This window comes from Bubalus kerabau, chromosome 1, assembly GCF_029407905.1.
Source record: "Bubalus kerabau isolate K-KA32 ecotype Philippines breed swamp buffalo chromosome 1, PCC_UOA_SB_1v2, whole genome shotgun sequence".
Classification (NCBI taxonomy): domain Eukaryota; kingdom Metazoa; phylum Chordata; class Mammalia; order Artiodactyla; family Bovidae; genus Bubalus; species Bubalus kerabau.
The window spans coordinates 183433108-183453697 of record NC_073624.1 but is presented as its reverse complement, the minus strand read 5'-3'; the positions used below and the strand labels follow the sequence as shown (position 1 = coordinate 183453697).

Below are 20590 nucleotides of genomic sequence, written 5' to 3'. Positions count from 1 at the left end.
TGTCTGCGCGGCGTGTGTGAGCTGGGGCCGCCGAAGAGCGTCCCCATCCGCTTTCTGCGCGGCGGGCGGGGCCCTGGACCACACGGGCCTTGCCAGGCATCCGCTGCAGGTCTGGATTCTGTGTCCACCCGAGGCCAAGAGGCCAACTGTGATACTTTTGACCCTGCCTCTGGGCCCCAGATTTGGACGCTCTCCATGTGCCCACTTGACCGGGTGACTATCAGGATGTTTCCAGGCTGTGAGTCTATGACACACACCCGCCCCCTCACACACACACACCATATGGTTGCACCTTCTCAGTCACCACCCGGGTATCTTTTCTGCAGATCCACGTCCCTCAAAATATACATATGACCCCGCCCACCTGTGCCCTCCCTCTTAGAGCTAATGGTGAACTCTGGAGATTACTTCTCGCCCCGCCCCTGCCCTCCAGTAAAGTGCAAGGTCTAAAGGGGGCGGGGTAGGAAACTTAACATCCAATCAGAGCCGCTGTGTGGCAGCGCTGGAGCCAATCAGAAGAAGCCACACCAGGAAGCAGCCTTCTCAGATCTTGAAGCCCTCTAGGGCCCATGTTTTGCCCTTCTGCTCCTCACTGATAATGACCAGGAGAGAGGTTCTTACTACACAAGCTGGCAATGCAGGGGGATTGGGGCTCCCGTATGGGAGACCAGAGTGAGGAAACCTCAAGGGCCCTCAGGGAGACAAGGCACTTGGAGAAAAATGAAAGAGGCTAGGCCAAAAAAGAAGACCACTTCAGTCATAGGAGATGCCCTAATGGGGGAACTTTATGCCCAGGGGCAGAGCTGGCTGAGAAAGTCTTTATTGATCCAGGCAAGGTTCCACCAGTTGTCCCAGATTGCTTTTTCCTCCAGTTCAGCCTGCATGGACCAATGCCTCTATGCCGGAGGCTGCATCGATAGGTACTTTCGCAGACAGAGGGCCCCCACGACAAGAAAGATCCCCACAAAGGCTGCGATGGAGGTAGAGGCCAAGGCTACGGACGCAGGACTCCAAGCTGGGAATAGGAGGGGAGAATTCGAAACAGAGCGCTTGGAGGTGTGACGACCCCCATGGACATGCTCTAGCTTGGCCCGCGCCCCCTTTTGGGGTCATAACACCTCCCCACTCCTCCCAGGATTATAAGGGTGCCTCACCGGGGACTGGCAGCGTCACGGGTGCCGAGCTACTGAGGACCACCAGGCCGTCCAGATTGAGGCGGGCGTGGCAGGTAACGGGCTGCCCAAAGTCACCGGGCCGGGAGGGTAACAGGTAAGTCAGCGTCACGTTGGCCAGATCCAGGCCGGTGAAGCGCTCCAGGCTCTCGGAGTAGATGACTCGGCCACCGCGCCTCAGAGTCACCACGAAGAAGCCCACGGGGAAGACGTGCGTCACGTGGCAGCGCAGAGTGTAGTCACTGCCCATTAAGACCGGAGGCTCCAGGATCACGCTGCTTGGCTGTTCTAAAGCAAGAGGGGGCCGCTGGGCAAGGTCCGAGGGCTCCTCTTGGCGCGACTGTCAACTACCCCAACTCCGTCCTCCTCCCCTCACCCCAGACCGGCTTGAGCCCTGTCCCTCACTGTAGGCTGTAATCCTGGCGGTGGCCCCCCGCGTTTCTCCCGCGCAGGTGACAAAGCAGTGCACATCGGAATTCCAGGCCCTCACATCCAGCAGCTGGTAGGATACCCAGCGGGGCCCACTGAGCGTTTCACCCCGCCGCAGCTCGGTGCGGAGGCTGGAACCCTCCGAGAGGGGGCAGCTGCTGCTGCAGTTGAGCCACACTGAGCCCCCCAGCGGCACTGCCTTGAAGTCGGGGCTTAGGCGCACCCAGAACTGTGGGTGAGAGCTGCCCCCCGGGCTTTGCGTCCGCGCACCCCGACGCCTCCGCGCGCTCCCGCCTCGTGGGTAGGAGGGCGACAGTAAAAGCAGAAGCAAGACGAGGAGCAGAGACCCCATGGCAAAAAGCCCGGACTGAAGGGCTGGGCGCCAGGGAGTCACAGCTGGCTCTGGAGATAAGGAGGCTCGTAGCACCGCCTCCTCGGCCCCACCCGGTGGGGAAAGTGGGGTTAAAGACAGAGACTGAGGGGCCCAGGAGCCTTGCAGGATACACCCCACTCCCACAGCTTAACAAATGGACTCTCGACGCCATTCCAAACCAAACGTCATGTTTTTTTCTGGAGAGGGATTTTTTATTTTCACTAAAGTCTTCAAAGGCCCTAATAAGCCTCACATTTGGATTAGAGCCTGAGGGCTGGGCCTTAAACTTCCAGCCTTTTCTTGGAGCAGGAAGTGGGAAAACTGGTAGAAAGAGTTCCAGCTGGACGTGACACCTCCCCTCAACTCACACAAGGCTGGGAGGATGAAACAGCTTTATTAGCACAGGGGAGAGTCTTCCCACGCTGGGAGGGGCTACTCCCAGGCCTCTCCTCCCGACTGCCTGCAGGACCCTCATCCCTGCAGGAATTCGGAACTGTGTGGTCCCACTGAGATGGAAACAGGAAGGGCAAGGCAGGGGCACAAAGGGGTTGGGCATTGTTTCATGTGACCCTGTGGTGTAGCTATGAAGGAGTGAGCACCGACATTTAGGCCTGCCACCAAGTGTCAGAATCCCATGGACAGAGAAGCCTGGGAGGCTACAGTCCATGGGTCACAAGAGTCGGACACATCTTAGTGACTAAACAACCAAGTGTCATTGTGAGCATTAGCAGAGATGCATATGGGTGGAGAGGTGTCTTAACAGAGGTCAGCGCTAATTCTGGGGTATAAAGGCTCAGTGGGTCATCTCTGGGCACGTCACCAGCAATACCCTATCATCATTACTCATCCCTTTCTGGGAGAAAGCAGCTTGGCCAATGGAGTGGGAAATCCTAGCCCCACTTAATCTTTTTGCCAGGCACTCTTGTGCAGTGCATAGCCCCAATAGTTGTACCTGACGACCCTGAATGAGATTCGACTGAGAGCTCCCTGAGGGCTGGAATCAATGTTCTTGTTTACAAAATTCTAGCCCCCATAGAAGGCACTCAATAAATAGCTAGTAGAAAAACCAGTGAATAAATATGTCATCATCAAGATCTGGGAACAGTCTGTGGACAGTAATGCCAGAGCTGGTTTCTGTTCAGGAAGTGTGGGGATTTGTGTTTCAATGCTGCATGTGTCTGAGCAGGGCTACACCTCTCTTTGGACTGTAGGACCTCAGCACACGCAGCAGGGGGTGAGTTTCAATGTTTCCCATTTGTCCCCATGCTGGAGGTAAGGGTCTCCATCACACAGCCTCCGGCCAAGTCAGACTTTGACATCCTTCAGTCTTGCCCTGAGTCTTGGCCCCTTCTTTTGTCTTAGTCCTGTGGCTCCAGGTCAGGTGTGAGGCCTGGGGGTCATAACTGTGCAGAGGCCATGACCCCACATGCTATTTGTCCTGACTGAGTCCTCTATTTGGTCCTCTGGCATCCAGGGAAGGTGGGTGTAGCTTAACGGCATGTGTCCACCATTGGTTGATGCAGCCCCATTTATCATGGCTTCGGGAGCTGAAGAAGTCCTATCCTGGGGTAGGCTCAGGGCGGCGTGGATTGTGCATTCAGTTTCAAGGCAGCCTCTTCTTGGGCCTTCCGGGCCTTCTGCAGCTCGTATTTCTGGATCTTCCGCTGGTAGTTATAGACATAACCGGCGGTGCCCAGAGCACCCAAGATGAGGGTCACAGCTACCACCGGAATGACAATGTCCAGGATATTCTGGCCATCTGTGGGGAGGACACAAGGCAGCAGTGAGCGTTGAGCTGGCCAAATTGCCCCTGCCCTGCCCATCCCAGAACTCGAACTCACGGAGCACGTTCAGGACCACTTCACGGGTGACTCTGCCACGAGCGCTGGTGGCCCGACACAGGTAGGTGCCCGCCACCTCCCGCCTGACGGGCCTCAGGTCCCCGATGGGCAGTGAAGCCCCGTCCCCTTTCCGGCTACAGTTCAGCTTGGGGATTGGGTTCCCCCAGGCCTCGCACTTCAGGGTCTGTTCCGAGCCTTCCTGCCACGTCCAGTTTCCCAGGCAATCCTGCTGGTCTAGTCGGGGGCCGTCTGAAGAAACACAAGATTGGGGAGGGGGTCGGTAGGGGTGATGGTAGGCCTTGGAGGGCAGGAGCTCTTAGGGTCTTGGTGGTTGGGGCTTGGAACTTAGGGGTCATTGTCCAGCAGCCTCACTCACATAGGACATGGAGCTCCCGGGTCTGGTGTTTGTGGACCACCTGCCCAGCTATCTTCAGGGCAGCAGAGCAGGAGAAGTTTCTCCTGTGGTCGCTGGCACTGACGTTCAGCTTTATTTGGGCCCTCGGACCCAGAGGCTCAGCTGAGACTCCTCTCTTCAGGGTCACCACAGCTCCATCACGGGTCACACATTCCACAGTCACAGTAGTCCATTCTGAGGCCTCAGGCGGGCTCAGGGTCAGGGTGGGAGGCGGGAAGCCTGGAAGTGAGACACACAGTGAGCCCCACCCCTGGCATTAGCCCCAGCCTCTTGGAAGGCTCACTTGGGTTTCTACTTACTGTAGACAATCACGCTCTCTCGCGTCCTCCGGCCCTCCTCTCCCAGACTCACTGAACACTTCAAGGAATGGTTGCCCTCCTCATTTTCCTCTATCCAGGCCTTGGCCAAGACAGAGTCACCATCGTACGTGATATTGGATTCCAGTTTCTGGTCCCCCAGCACCAGGTAGACGTTAGCGTCCGAGGCTGGGAACAGTCCATCCAGCGTGCAATTCACTGGCCACCGTGAGCCTACTTCCACAATCGGGGGGACCTCAAGGTGCGGGTTAGTCGATGGCAGGACTGGCGAGACAGAGCCGGTGTAAACAGGGGGGCAGACAGACATCCTGAAGCCCTCTCCCGGGCCATTTCCATCCCCCCGCCTGGAACGCCCTCTTCCAGGGAAACTGGCTGGGTCACTCTTGTTTCAGGACACACGTACCACTTGCCCTGGGTCACAGCCTTTCCAGATCATCCTTCAGTGCAGGCACCCAGCCCAGAACATTCCACCCCAGTGGCCAAGAAGATGCTCTTCCCAGAAGCCTTTGCAATCAAGGTTGCCACTTTCTCAACAGCCCCATGGCCAGGGGCCTCTCCTTCCCAGGGACCCCGCATCCCAAGCAAGAAATCCCCCTCAGTCCATCTTCTCTGCTGGCTCCCCAGTGCCTCACCATAGGTCTGGAGCTTCCTGGGGGCCGAGGTGTTCTGAAAGAGTTCCAGCCCTTGTGACCGCAGGTCCAGTTCCCAGCGGCAAGAGAAATTGGTGCCATGGTCCTCTCTTTTCGGCTGCACCGTGAACATGACCTTGGCGGGCTCCCCCTTTCCCACGGGCTGCCGGCCCAGCTCCTCCTCCCCTCGGAGCAACACCACGGAGAGGTGGTCCCGGGGGGCCCCGCCAGACACCTGGCAGCTCAGGTTGAGTTCTTCACCCACAGGCTGCCAGATGGGCAGGGGAGCCAGCTCCACGCGCTCCGGGAACCCTGCAGGGGAAAGGGGTGTTATGTGAACAGGACAGGCTGGCTGCCTGCTCACAGCGGGTGTGCTGGGGCCCTGGACACACCTGCTCCAGGAACCTCACCACTTTTTCCCCACAACACTCCCCAAACCACCTAAGCCAGATCGGAATGTTAAGAGCTTCAGGATAACCTGGTGAGACGTCCCCAAGTGGTTGTGAAGGAGGCAAAACAACTCTTTATTCACTGCAGCATCTGAGAGTCACAAGTGGGAAAGAAACTTAAAGGCTATTGCCAGGAGTCCCAGCAAATAAATACAGTACATTTAAGCTGCCCAGTCTCTAGACTTTGCTATAAAAAGAAAAAACAAACAAAAAACTTCTGTTCTTCCTTCTCTCTTTGGCCATATTTTTCTGCATAGCATCTCTCACCTCTGAGGTACAAAATCATCGACTGAGTTCATTTGTTTCTCTATTATTCCTGCCATGGAATGTTGGTCCAGGAGGGCAGGAATCTTTTTTTTGTTCCCTGTTTTACTGTTGGCACATGGGAGGTGCTCTGTGTTTGTAGAAAGAATGAGGTTGGAGTACCCACACCTATTCGAGGCCTTTCGGAAGCCTGCTTTTGAAGGTTCCTAAATAAACTGTCTGATCCCCTGAAATGTCAAAAATGTGAGAACAACCCACAGATGCTCAAAAAAAAATACCCCCAAGTATCCCCTGAAACCACCATCTGTGGGCAGGGTATTCACAGGCCAGGGTCTCCATTCTGCATGAGGTTAAGAATTCCAAGCCTGGATCTTCCTGCCAGTGGAAATTGCCAGCATTAGCTGTGGCTTAGCATTGAGAGCCCCCTGCTCCACCCTAGACTCCCCAAGGAGAGGTCTTGAGGCTTCCCACTCCTAGTCCCTTCTCAAGTGGCCCTGAAATGTTACTTAAACAGCAGTGATGTTGGGAGTTGGTTTTGGGACATGAGTTTACCTTCTCCCCAGATTGCCAACCCCCTGAACAAAGCAAACTTTCCTTTTCCAACCAAAAAAAGAAAAAGCAGAGATCTTAACATGTTAGGAGCCTAGAGTTGATTCCTAGCTTTTCTGCTTCTTTGCTATGGGTTATGGGGGAGTGACTTTGCCACTGAACAGTCCCAGCCCTTGTGGCTATAGAAACCAAGCCTCAGTTTTCTAAGCTGTAAGCTGGGACTAATGAAGGTAGGAGTAATATTATTATTTTTTAGGACTATTATTAATCCACTTCAGAAATTGAGAGAGTGACTGTAAATGGGCATGAGGTTAATTTTAAGGTGAGGGATATGACAGATATATTCTTAAAGTAGATTGTGGTTGTACACTTCTATAAATACACCAAAGTTCATTGCATTGTACATTAAAAGCTGTTAAAAAAGAGGGGGTGAGAAAACCCCCAGACATTCAACTCTTACTTCTGACCATCTGCTGCAAACCCTTGCTTGCAGAGCTGAAGGCCTCCTCAGACCACAGTCCCCAAATGGGACTCACATCTGCAAGCCTAGCTCATTGCCCGGAAAGCCAGACTGGGCCAAGAGGTCTGTTCCACCGGTAGCTCTCCTTGACTCCCCATCTTTAGTCCCAAACTGAGTCCTGATTACTCCACCCTTCAGATGTTTGTCGGCCCTCCCTTCTTGTACGTGTCACTGCCCATGAGATGTGTGACCTGGATTGGGTCCACCGCCAGCTGCTCTCTGGCTTCCTCTAAGTTCAGCCCTCTGCTCTAGATCCCTGGCCTGCTTACACATCCTCCATGGCTCCCTATTTCCCAAAGGAGAAATCTCAGCTTCACAGCCTGGCAGTCGAGGTCCTGCCAGACTCAGCTCCAGTGACACTGATCTTTTGAGAGTCAATCCCTCTGGTTTCCCCAATCCCAGGCTGTTTGTTTCTCCACTCCAAACCTTTGCCCAGTCTGCTCCTTCTGACTAGAATGCCTGTCTTTACCAACTCCTACACATCCTACAAAGCCCAGCTAGGGCTTCCCTCCTGCAGGAATTACAACTCCTTCTAGAGAAAGCTCAGCCACCCAGAGATGCTCTCTTATCTTTCCACTGGTGGTGGGGCAAGACCAAGCTACAGTGTCTCCTAGGTGATGCCTTGCTACTGGGCACGCCCATCTGTTCCATTTCACAGAGGTGAAAACTAAGGTGAAGTCTGGAACCCAAAGAAGGAGAAGCGTAGTACTGCAAGGACTCAAACCTGGCGGGAGGGGCTTTCAACTCTCAGGCCGAGAGGCAGACAGTTCTGTGAGGACATTTCTGGGTGGGGGTGTGGTTTCAGAGGCCACTGGGAATGTTTGGGGACTTCCCTCACTTGGCTAGCTGCTGCTCAAACATCCTTCAAACCAGAAACAAACCTGATATTTACCCCAAAGCTTCTTTGACACAGGTACTGTGAAGGCAGAATGTCCTTCAGGCCTCACTGCATCATTAAATCCTTCCAAGGAGGTTTCAAGTGAAAATCAATCAGGAGCCATGGGTTTCCCCCTCGCTCCCCCACACCGGGGTCACCCAGTTAGTGAGGACCCTACTGGGACTAGGGGTTTCCCAGGTGGCTCAGTGGTAAAGAATCCACCTGCCAATGTAGGAGACAGTGGATGCTTGTTCAAACCCTGGTCAGGAAGATCCCCTAGAGTAGGAAGCAGTAATCATTCCAGTATTCTTGCCTATAGAATCCCATGAACAGAGGAGCTTGGCAGGCTACAGTCCACGGGGCCGCAAAGAGTTGGACACGACTGAACACACACACACACACATATGCTGGGACTAGAACCCAAGGCTGTCTAATCCCAAGGCAAGTAGGCCAGTCTTCTTTCTTTCCTCCTTTTTTATTTTCTTCTGTTTTAATCTGAAATTCATGTCTCTATTTCTTTACCAACTCAGCTATCAGGGAAGCCCAAATGAATAATATAGTATCCATGGAATTCTCCAAGCCAGAATACTGGGGTGGGTAGCCTTTCCCTTCTCCAGGGGATCTTCCCAACCCAGGGATAGAACCCAGGTCTCCTGCATTGCAGGCGGATTCGTTTTTCCAGTAGTCATGTATGGATGTGAGAACTGTACCATAAAGAAAGCTGAGCACTGAAGAATTGATGCTTTTGAACTGTGGTGTTGGAGAAGACTCTTGACAGTCCCTTGGACTGCAAGGAGATCAAACCAGTCAATCCTAAAGGAAATCAGTCCTGAATATTCACTGGAAGGACTGATGCTGAAGCTGAAACTCCAACACTTTGGCCACCTGATTCGAAGAACTGACTCACTGGAAAAGACCCTGATGCTGGGAAAGATTGAAGGCAGAAGGAGAAGGGGAAGACAGAGGATGAGATGGTTGGATGGCACCACCGACTCAATGGCCATGAGTTTGAGCAAGCTCCGGGAGTTGATGATGCACAGGGAAGCCTGGAGTGCTGTAGTCTACGGGGTTGCAAAGAGTTGGACATGACTGAGAGACTGAACTGAACTGAACTGATTTATTGCTTATATTCATGTTAATTCACCATCACATGTCAAAATGCCCAAAGGAAACAAAAGGTACACAGAGAAAACTAGACCCCCTGCCCTCTCCCAGAGGCCCCCAGCTTCTCTGCTCACAGCCAGCTATTATTCTCATTTACTGTGTTTCCTCTCAGGGCTCTTTAATGCAGAAACACAGTCTTCCTCACCTAGCCCCTGTGGCTCTCTAACACTGGGACAGGTGTACTACTGATTCTGGACAGGACCTTACTTCTTTTGAACTTGACAGTACACCTGGGAGTTTCCATCTCATTCTTATTTTAAAAACATTTTTAATTGTTATACTAAGAAGCAGAAAACCATAAAAAAGTAAATGTGCAGGTTAATATAACTGCTTTAAGGTTAGGACTCTTGTAAATACTACTCAAGATAGAATTTTTTTAGTCACCCCAGAAGTCCCCTAAATGCCCCCATCAACCACTAGCACTCTCTCTCTGCTAGAGTGACCACTACCCCACCTAAAAAGATGGAAACAAGCCAAATGGCCATCAACTAATGGGTAGATAAAATGTTCTACATCCATACGATAAAATATTATTTAGCCATAAAAGGAATTAAGTACTAATACATGCTGCAACATGGATAAACCTTGAACAGTTTGATAAGTGAAAGAAGCCAGATACACTGGTCCACACACTCCATGATCCATGTAAAGGAAATGTCCAGAATAGGAAAACACAGAAACAGAAAGCAGACTAGTGATTGCCAGGGGTTGGGGAGAGCGGTCTCCTTCTTTTATACAGTTGCATACTATTCCAGATCAAACTGCTTTCTTTCCCCAGTTCCCTATATTCGAGTGGCTTGCAAACTTTTGTGCGTCCTGATCAAGCCACAGTGAATAACCCTGCCCCCTCTCAGTTCCCTCATGGGTAGGACCATCTATAGGCCCAATTCCCAGGAGTGGGCTTCTCTATCAAAGGACCCCCTTATGTGACATTTTTGAAGACTGTTGCCCCCTCCCCCACTGGAAGTTGTGCTTTTTGTGCCCCTACACTGTCAGCAATGTCCTAGGATTACCTGCTTCCCCACACTCTTGCCAACACAGCTGTTATCAATTCTCTGGATTGTTGCCAATAAGTGAAAAGTGTCATCTCAGGGCTAATTTTAATTCTCATCTTTTTTTTTTCCCCCTTTGGCCAAGCTGTGAGGCTTGCAGGATCATAGATCTCAGGGATTGAACCCAGTCCAAGGTAGTGAAATCCCGGAATCCTAACCACTGCCGGGAAACCCCCGGCATCTTTTTCTAAAGAGTCAGATCTACGACTTTGTCATCTGTTTAAAGAGGCCTAGAGAGCCAGCATTCTTGAATGTTCTGATTCTCTGACCATACTCCAAAGGCACGCCCAAGGAAGTTCAAGGAAGAGTTCCAGACCAACAATGAGACTTTCCGAAGATAGACCCCCTGCTCTTCAGTGAGACCCTGCCTTCACCCACCAAGTCATAAAGGTTGTTCCAATCTGCTGGGGACTCCCCTGTCCGCCTCCCCAACACAGTCTGCCTAGTCCAGGCCCTGGACCCAGCCACTCACAGTATACGGTGAGGTTCATCGAAGCTATTTTCTGTTCCTTGTGACAGTTTGAGTAGCAAAACAGCTCGATGTCTTCTTGCACATCACGCAGTTGAAAAGCCTTCCAGGTGTCCCCACGGCCCACTTCCTCCTTGGTTAATACAGTCTCTAGGCCAAATGTTGTCTTTTGGTCACAGGAGATACTGCAGTTGACCGTCAGGGAGTCTCCACGGGGTATGATGGCTTTTGAAGGATGTATTGATATTCCGGCACCTCCAGGCTCTGGAATCAAAAGGCGGGGTGGTCAGGCATGACAGCTGGGGCTCATCAATATTACTGCATTCAGTCCGTGCTGGGGACACAGCACTGAACAAGACAAAACTCTGCCTTCAGTGTGGGAGCCAGAAAAATTCATGAGCAAACAACATAATTAACAACTGATGCTGACAAGGGTTTTGGCAAAAACAAAATGGGATGAGAGAACAGGCAGTGCCTTGGTGACTGGGGAATATGTGAGCAGAGATTGGGATGAAGAGCGGAAGCAAGCCATTCCAGAGAAAAGGAAAATGACCTCCAGGAACAGCAAGTACAGAGGTCCTGAGGCAGGGTGGCTGGAACAGAGTAAGGGATAAGTTGCGGGGAAACAGGGTCAAGAGGATCATGCAGGCAGTGTTAAGCCATGCCAGGGTTGTGGTCTTCATTCTGAGGAACTTCTGAGCAGACGTGGAGGATTTTAGCAAAAGAGGGGCATGAAGTCAGTGTATGTTTCAATCCCAAGAGGTCAAGGGGAGGGAGCCAGCCCTTCAGGGGTAAAGGGGCTCCAATCAGGCTGGTCCCCACTCCCTTGGACAAGTGGTTTCCCCTCCCTGGGCCTCACTTTCCTCTATCTATAAAGTGGGCAAATACAGTCACCACAACTTCCGCTGACACAAGCAACTCCTAGCACAGGGCAGGTAGGCAGTGGGTGCAGATAAAAAGAGGCAGTCTGTTCTGATGAGCTCCCTCAGACCATGGCACTTTCAAAGCTGAAAAAATGTCTCTCTGAGCCCATCTATCCTACTCGCCACCCCCCCCCAAAAAAAAAAAAAAGATTTCTGCCTTCAACTTTGGGTCTACTCCATCTGGGATGGAGGGAAACATCAGCTCTTTGAACTCTCCAAGGGTGATTCTGGAATCCTTCCCATTTCAGAAGGAAATTTTGAGATCGGAAGGGATGCTGGGCCTTCCCAGGTGGTAAAGAATCCGCCTGCCAGAGCAAGAGATCCAGGTTCAATCCCTGGGTTGGGAAGATCCCCTGGAGGAGAAAATGGCAACCCGCTCCAGTATTCTTGCCCGGAAATCCCATGGACAGAGGAGCCTGGTGAGCCCTACACACGAAGGGAGGTTACTCAGCTATAAAGGGGTAGACTCCAGATTAGAGTCGGAATTAGAACTCTTCGTTGAGCTGGTAACCACGGTGTGGATTTTTCACACTCCTGCTTTTCGAAGTGGCCAGCATTTGAGACCAGCTGTCCCGCTTCTCCTGGGCTTCCCCGGTAGCTCAGCAGTAAAGAATCTGCCTGCAATGCAGGAGCCGAAGGAGACACGGGTTCCAGTGTCCCAACCCAGGAGACTGGGTTGGGAATTCAGTATTCTTGCCTGGAGAATTCCATGGATAGAAGAGCCTGGCAGGCTACAGTCCATGGGGTGGCAAAGAGTTGGACACGACTGAAAGAACTTAGCACAGCACACAGCACAGTTCCCCTTCTCACCTTCCTCCTAGCTGGAGGTGAGGAAGGGCTGCAGGGGCATCCCACTTCTCAACCTCTGCTCTCTGGGCAAGTCAGCTCTGGAATTCCCCTGAGCAGAGTCCTGGACTTCCCCCTAGGGACACGGGGTGAGGAACAGAATGTGCATCGCGGGGTGGGGGAGGGGGGTTCCAGTCTACCTAAAGGTCGGGGCGTGTGTCTACACCGTCAGACCACCTCCTGGGGCCAGGACACAACCACTGCGAGGTGGCCACTGTTAAACGTCTCCATTTTACAGCGGAAAACCTGTAGATCCTAGGGAGGGGCAATCCGCAGTCGGAGAGCACAGGACAGAGCCAAGAAGGGTCTGGATGGGAACCCTCGGCTGCTGACTTTCAATCGGTGCCTCTAGCCCCAACTTCCCAGAAACACTGACCTAAGTACGAATGGCCTTATTCCCAGCCGGTCGGGAGCCGGTCCTCCCACGGCTTCAGGGCGCACCTCGGATCCCGAAAGCTGGCTCGACGGCAGCCCTCACCCCTGACTCACCTGGGAGCAGAGTCCCGAGCAGGGCCACGAGCGCAAGCTGTGCTGCAGGGGCGGCGCCGGGAGCCATCGCAGGCGGAGGCGGGGCGGACCAGCTGTGGCGGAGGCGCGCGGCTAAGACTGTAGCTCCCAGGGCTTCGCGGGTCCATTTATACCGCTGGGCTGGCCGAGGGGGGCCAAGGGGGCGGTGCTTCCCGGAAACCTCATGCTTTCCCCTCCGGAACAAGGGCCCTGGCATTTCCGGATGGAGAGGGTGCCTGGCCGAAGTCACCGGGTATGTCCCCCCTCGGTGGCCGCTCAACACCGGAATTTCCGAATTCAAGTCCTGAGGGCTGCCTGGCGGCAGCAACCAAAAAAGAACCCGGGGAAGGCTCCCGGAGCTAGGGTTCCTGTCCCCGGGCCAGGCTAACCTTGATTTTGCGTTTACACTGCGCTAAGAGCTTTATTGGATCCTGCCAACCACCCTGGACGGTAGGTACTGTTATCGTGTCCCTTCCACGGAGGGGTAGACTGAGGCTTCCAGCTTCGAGGGCATTCGAACTCAAGTCTAATTCCCCAGCACAAGCAGGCCTCTAATCGAGTGGACCGTCCCTCGCTTCGGTGGGGGCCCAGGATCCTCCTGGGGCGCTCTCGATCACGGGTGCCCCTGCCCTAAGGGGCAAGTACCCACCCAGATGACACCGAGATTTCTCGAGAAGCGACTGCAGCAAGCCCAGGCACTTCCAGGCGCCTGTGAACCCTGGAGGGGAAGACTCAAGGCGCATCACATCCGGGGCGCTGCATCCCCCACGGATGGGCGCCCTTACTCCCCTACTCATCGCTTCCCCTTTCGGCCTGGACCTCGGCCACTGGGGCGTCTTTACAGCTTCCAGGAAAAAAAAAAAGGAAGCCTCGTGGTCCTGACGCAGCGAGTTGCTGTTCCCAGGCTCCGCGGGGAAACTGAGGCCAAAGACCTTGACCGGGGCGGGGAGCGGGGGCGCTCGAACCCGTGCCCTCGGCAGGGAAACTGAGGTAGCTCCCAGGCCCGGAATGGGGGAGGAGAGGGGACGCTCAAACTCCCGCCCTCTGCGCGCAGCTTCTGAAACTCCAACCCCAGGTGCCAGCACTAAATCTGTGCGGGTGTTCGCCCGGGCTTGTTCTATTTACATTTGTAGGGAGAGGGCGCGGGATGCTGGGAGGTCCGGCGCTGCGCATTTAAGCTGCTCGCACGCCATCGCCCCCCGCTTCAGGCCTCGCCTGCGCGGGTCATCCACAAACTCGGCAACCGCCCCTTCAAGGCTGGGGATCCTGGAGTCTCCAAGCGCGGAGCCCAGCCGCCTAAGGCTTCCTGTTGTGGAGCACGCGCTTCGTCGCCATGGAGACCAGAGAAAGGCCAAGAAGGTCGCGCGGCAGACGGGGAAGGGAGGATCATTCAGCCACGCTCGAGCCCTTCCCCCGGGGAAGGGGCTGCGAGTCACTGCCCAGCCAGAAAAGCTTTCCTCGCTGCTCCCAGATTGTTCCTAAGGAATTTCCACGGGGATCTTTCTTCTTAAGGGTGGAGAGTGCTGAATTCCCGCCCCAAACGGCCTGGGAAAAGGTGCCGAGTGGGGACCGGGGACGTCCCTCGGAAGGTCTGGGAAAATCCTCCGCTGGGGTCACTTTCCGGCGGGTTTTTAGCAAGTTCAGATCATTGTTTATTTTGGCCCCAGCCCCAAGTGTGCGAGCGGAGAGCTCCCCCGCGCGGCCCAAGTTTTACGGAGGTTTCAGTTCAGTTCAGTCGCTCAGTCGTGTCCGATTCTTTGCGACCCGATGAATCACAGCACGCCAGGCCTCCGTGTCCGTCACCAACTCCCGGAGTTCACTCAAACTCACGTCCATCGAGTCGGTGATGCCATCCATCCATCTCATCTTCTGTCGTCCCCTTCTCCTCCTGCCCCCAATCCCTCCCAACATCAGAGTCTTTTCCAATGAGTCAACTCTTCGCATGAGGTGGCCAAAGTATTGGAGTTTCAGCTTTAGCATCAGTCCTTCCAATGTTTAAAAACCGTAAACCGTGGTTCTTCCTTCTCTAGCGCCACAGTGGCTTAAACAGTGTTGACAGCCTAGAGTGTGGACTCCCTGGTTGCTCAGTGATAAGAAATCCACCTGCCAATGGAGGGGACACAGATTAGATCTCTGATTTGAGAAGATGCCACATGCCTCGGAGCAACTAACCCCATGCACCACAACTACTGAGCCTGTGCTCTAGAGCCTGGGAGCCACAACTGAGTCCCCGTCCTACAACTACAGAAGCCCAAGCGCCCTAGAGCCTGTGCTCCACACGGAGAAAAGCCACTTCAAGGAGAAGCCAGTGAACTGCAACTAGAGAGTAGCCCTCATTCTCCACAACTAGAGAAAAGCCCACACAGCAGAGAAGACCCAGCACAGTGAAAAACAAAAAGAAAATTTAAAGAACCTACTGTGTGCCAGGCATCATTCCAGGTGCTGGGGGCACAGTAATGAACAGAAGAGACCAAAATTCCTGCCATCATGCAGAGATCGTTATTAAAAGTAGGAGCAACAGAAACAAAAATAAAATACATAAAGGGACTTCCCTGGTGGGCCACTGGCTAAGATTCCACTGTCCAAAAGCCCCAGCCCAGGTTCCATCCCTGGTCAGGGAACTAGATCCCATGTGGCATCACTAAGAGTTCACATGCCTCAACTAAAGATTCCCCAAGTGGAAGTAGAAGATGGAGGATCACCCAAGCAACAACTAAGACTCAACACAGATAAATAAATGCATAAATGTTTAAAAAATAAAACATATGGAGACGTAGCTTGTGCTTGGTGCTAAGAAAAAAATAAAACAGGGAAGGGAATAGGAAATGTGAGGGTTTAGAAAACTCTAAATAGAGCATCCTGGGAAAGACTGAGAAGGTGATACTGAACCAGGATAGAGGGAGGTGAGGAGTGAATCCTGATTATATCAGGGAAGGAATGTACCAGGCAAAGTACACTGGATGTGCAAAGGCCCTGAGGTAGGAATTGACTTAAGGAAAAGCCAGGAGGCTGCTGTTGCTGGAGTGCAGGGAGGGAGGGAATTGGGGGAGAGGCGGGCAGGGAGGGAATGGATAGAACATGGGCTGGGGAAAACTTTGGCTTTTCCTCTAAGTGAAGTGGGAGCTGTGGAGGGTTCTGAGCAGAGGGGAGACACCCCTGACTCAGGCATACATACAGGTACCCTCCTGAGACAGCAGGAGCTACAGTGTGTGTAGGGGAAGTTTGGTGGAGGACAGGGTGGATTCAGGAAACCGGGAGCAATGATGGAGCCTGGAGTGGGCCATGGAGACTGGAGACATGGTCCAATTTGGCATTCAGTTTGGCAGCAAGCACATTGAACTTCTGGGACTTGGAAGCAGGGCAGATTCAAGGTCAGCTCCTTGTCCTGCTCTGATATCCTGTGAGGGTGGAGGGCCATTTCCTGAGATGAGGATGGGATGATAATGAGGGACAGTTTGGCAGAAGAAACTTGCACTCTCTGTCTGCATTCCCTTTGTGCTTTCTTGAAAGAAAGGGAAGCAGATGCTCCCCCATCCCCTTTCCACAGCCACCAGGAAGGGCAGGGCTTCCTCCAGGGTGCCAGGCAGTCTCAGGAAGGGAGGAATGGCTCCAGTGCAGACCAGAGGCTGTGCACCACAGCAGAAGTACCCAAACCCCACTCTAGGTACTGTGCCTGCTCGGAACTCATCCTGAGCTCAGGTGTGACCACCTTGCTGTTCCCTTGAACTGGAATTCACTTCCTCTCATCCCTGATGGAGCCAGCCCTTTCTTGGGGTCTCAGCTTCCACTTACAACATTTTCAGAGGACATCCCTGGTGGTACAGTGGATCAGAATCTGCCTGTCAATGTAGGGGACAATGGTTCCTTCCCTAGTCCAGGAAGATCCCACATGCCTCAGAGCATTTAAGCCCATGCACCACAACTACTGAGCCCAAGTGCTGCAGCTACTGAAGCCTTCACACCTAGAGCCTGAGCTCCACAACAAGAGGAGCCCCTGCAATGAGAAGCCGGCTCTCGCCAACTAGAAAAATATGCAAGCAGTAACGAAGACCCAGCGCAACTATAGATAAATAAATACATTCAGTCACTCAGTCGTGTCCAACTCTTTGCGACCTCATGGACTGCAGCATGCCAGGCTTCCCTGTCCATCACCAACTGCCAGAGTTTGCTCAAACTCATGTCCACTGAGTTGGTGATGTCATCCAACCATCTCATCCTCTGTCCTCCCCTTCTCCTCCTGCTTTCAATCTTTCCCAGAATCAGGGAAGTTTTTTTTGCTTTTTTTTTTTTTAAAAAAAAACCTTTTCCCAGTGCTCCCCTGGCCCCTTCCATCCTGGGCTACAGCCTAATCATTTCTTGTCACTTGCTCTAATGGTTTCATTACTGAAACTCATTCACTGGTTGAAATTCTTTTGACTGACTTGATTATATCACTTCCATTTGCATGAGTGCCAGAAGGCCAGGGAATCTCTCAGCCTCAGCACCTGAATCAACATCCAATCATTAGAGGCAGACGGTCAATAGTATTGGTTGAATGAATGAACTTCACTTATTCTCAGCATTCCGTACATGCTGTTCTTCCAACCCAGGATTCCTTTCCCACTGCTTTTATGGAAGGTACTAGAGGATTTCATCCCCCAGCTTGTAACAGGGCTAGGAACACAAGGTCCAGACATCTTTTTACTTTTCTGGCTCCCAGGCTCTTCGTTTTAGTGAGCAGGCTTACTAGTTGCCACACTCAGGCTTAATTGCCCTGTGGCAAGTTCCCTGATCAAGGATCAAACCCACAACCCAATCATTGGACAGTGGATTCTTAACCACTGGACCACCAGGGAAGTCCTCTTTCTTTCTTTCCTTTTTTTTTTTTTTTTTAAGCTGCATGTTTGTGAGCTCTTAGTTTCCTGACCTGGGATTGAACCAGCCCCCACAATGAAGGTGCCAAGTCCCAAACACTGGATCACCAGGGAATTCTCAGCTGTCTTTTCAAAAGAACAGCTTTGTTTCCTTCAGATAAATAGCCAGGAGAGGAATGGCTGGAGCATACATTAGTTCTATATATGTATTGAAATAGAGTTGACTTACAATGTTTTGGGTAGTTCTATTTTTAATTTTCCAAGGAATTGAGGAACCTCCGTACTGTTCAGGCCCTGGTCTGAGTAACATTCCATTGTAAGGCCAAATCAGGTTTATGTTTTTCATTCATGGAATGACTTTGGTAGTCTCCACTTTTTGGCTCTTCTGAATCATGGTGCTATCAGCGTTCCTGTACAAGTGTTTATATGAGCATCTTTTCATTTCTTTTGAGTTTCTACCTGGGAGTGGAAATGTTGAGTCACATGGTAATTTCATGGTGAACATTTTGAGGAACCGTGAGACTGTTTTTCCTGGCAGCTGAACCATTTTACATTCCCACCAGCAACATACAAAGATTCCAGGGTTCCAATTTCTCCACATCTTTGCCAACATATATTTTGTTTAATTATTATGGTGATTGTCATCCTAATGGATGTGATTAGTGGCTCAGTTGTGTCCAACTATGTGACCCAATGTACTGTAGCCCACCAGGCTCCTCAGTCCATGGAATTCTCCAGACAAGAACGCTGGAGTGGGTAGCCATTCCCTTCTCTAGGGGATCTTCCTAATGCAGGGAGTGAACCCAGGTCTCCTCTGCAGGCAGATTCTTTACTGTCAGAGCCACCAGAGTGGGAAGTGGTATCTCACTGTGGTTCCCCAGTCCTTCTGATATGAACAGTGGATGAGCCCAAAACAGAGCTGTGATATGTGGCTGTGAAGTGCAGGGACCAGCAAGTGCTGAGGGGATAGGGCCAAAGGGCATCAGACACCAGCTGTGACCTTGAGAGGCCACTTCCCCTGGTGATAACTTCATGGCCTCAGCTGTAGAAAGGGATGGTAATGCATCCTGCAGAACGTGGGAATGAGATTTCAGTAAGACCATTAGGGACTGCTGTGGTGTCCAGTGGTTAAGAATCCACCTTCCAATGCAGGGGACACAGGTTCAATCCCTGGTCCAGGAAGACTCCACATGCCTCGGGGCAACTAGCTGGTGCAGCACGAATTCTGAGCCCATGTTCTAGAACCCCTGCTCTGCAACAAGAGAACCACTGCAGCGAGAAGCCCTCATGCCACAACTACAGAATAGTGTCCCCTCCCCACTCGCTGCAACTAGAGAAAGCCTGCAAGCACCAAAGACCCATGCAGCCAAAACAAAACAAATAAAGAAAAACTACAAAAAAAAAAAAAAAGACCATTCATGGGACTTCCCTAGTGGTACAGTGGTTAAGAATCTGCCTTCCAATGCAGGGGACACAGGTTCAATCTTCGCTCAGGGAACTAACATCCCACACGCCTCAGGGCAACTAAGCCCTCAAAACTACTGAGCTTGTGAGCTTTAGAGCCCATGTTCCACAATAAGAGAAGCCCACTAGCCCCAATAAAGACCCAGCACAGCCAAAAGAATGAATACGTAAATAAAAAGACAGATGAATAAAATTCAAAAGACCATCAATGCACAGGAGAACAGATAGCAGTAGTTGCAAGTTGTCTGTTTCCTTACGACTGAGCTCCGAGAATCCCACCTCAAACTTCCTGGTCAGGACCACAGACTTCCTCCTTTTTCCCCACAGATGAATTCACTCTCGAATCATGGTTCCTCATAACAGCCCAAGAGTGGAAAGTAAAACTGCGTGGCGTGTGGATGTTGATCGAAACAGAACTTGGCTCCTCCAGCCACTCAGTTCAGTTCAATTCAGTTCAGTCACTCAGTCGTGTCTGACTCTTTGTGACCCCATGGACTGCAGCACACCAGGCTTCCCTGTCCATTAACTTCCGGAGCTTGCTCAAACTCATGTCCATCGAGTTGGTGATGCCATCCAACCATCGCATCCTCTGTCATCCCCTTCTCCTCCTGCCTTCAATCTTTCCCAGCATCAGGGTCTTTTCAGATGAGTCAGTTCTTCCCAACAGGTGGCCAAAGTATTGGAGTTTCAGCTTCAGCATCAGTCCTTCCAATGAATATTCAGCACTGATCTCCTTTAGGATGGACTGGTTGGATCTCCTTGCAGTCCAAGGGACTCTCAAGAGTCTTCTCCAACACCACAGTTCAAAAGCAGCAATTCTTCGGCCCTCAGCTTTCTTTGTAGTCCAGCTCTCACATCCATACATGACTACTGGAAAAACCATAGCTCATTGAAAGTTTATTCTGTGGCGGACTCTGCCATGCCACTGGCTGCGAATCCTGCCTGGAACTCAGGTCCACATCAGCCTCACGTTCAAATCTCTGAACTTGGTGTTGGATGGGAGCCCAGGTCAGGCTTCTCCCGGCTGGAGGCCCTCCTAGAGCAGAAGGGCCTGGTCCCCCAGCTCTTGACTCTCTGTCTGTCCTCCTCGCCTCCTCTCACCAGCCTTTGGGTCTCTCCTACCGAGGTGTAAGGAGGCATTGCAGGGCAGTTCCTCCTGGGCTGGCGGCTTCCCCTTCCTTAGGTTCCCCAGCAGTGTGCTCGTGTTCTGAGCAACTTTTTGAGGTTTCTTCTTTCCTGGGTACGTCGTTGCTAGATGGAGGCATCTTTTTTCTTAAATATATTATTATTATTATTTGTCTGCTCCGGGTCTTCCCAGGTGGCGCTAGTGGTAAAGAAGTTGCCTATCAATGCAGGAGATAGAAGAGCCTGGGGTTTGATCCCTGGGTTGGGAAGATTCCCTGGAGGAGGGTACAGCAACCCACTCCATTGTAGTTTGCCTGAAGAATCCCATGGACAGAGGAGCCTGGTGGGGGTA

At 52.2% G+C, this 20590-nt stretch overlaps 2 protein-coding genes across 2 annotated transcripts; both read right to left on the bottom strand.

The window, feature by feature from the left end:
- Positions 1 to 760: 760 nt before the first annotated feature.
- Positions 761 to 2525, bottom strand: ICAM4 (intercellular adhesion molecule 4 (Landsteiner-Wiener blood group)). Its single transcript, XM_055544349.1, has 3 exons — positions 1578 to 2525; positions 1155 to 1460; positions 761 to 1015 (listed from the first exon to the last, which is right to left on the bottom strand). The coding sequence occupies exons 1-3, from the start codon at positions 1951 to 1953 to the stop codon at positions 897 to 899; spliced, it is 801 nt and encodes a 266-aa protein (XP_055400324.1). The 5' UTR covers positions 1954 to 2525; the 3' UTR covers positions 761 to 896.
- Positions 2526 to 2677: 152 nt separating this feature from the next.
- Positions 2678 to 12920, bottom strand: LOC129625677 (intercellular adhesion molecule 1). Its single transcript, XM_055544334.1, has 7 exons — positions 12779 to 12920; positions 10524 to 10784; positions 5180 to 5488; positions 4530 to 4811; positions 4192 to 4449; positions 3816 to 4064; positions 2678 to 3733 (listed from the first exon to the last, which is right to left on the bottom strand). The coding sequence occupies exons 1-7, from the start codon at positions 12843 to 12845 to the stop codon at positions 3549 to 3551; spliced, it is 1611 nt and encodes a 536-aa protein (XP_055400309.1). The 5' UTR covers positions 12846 to 12920; the 3' UTR covers positions 2678 to 3548.
- Between the last annotated feature and the right edge of the window lie 7670 nt (positions 12921 to 20590).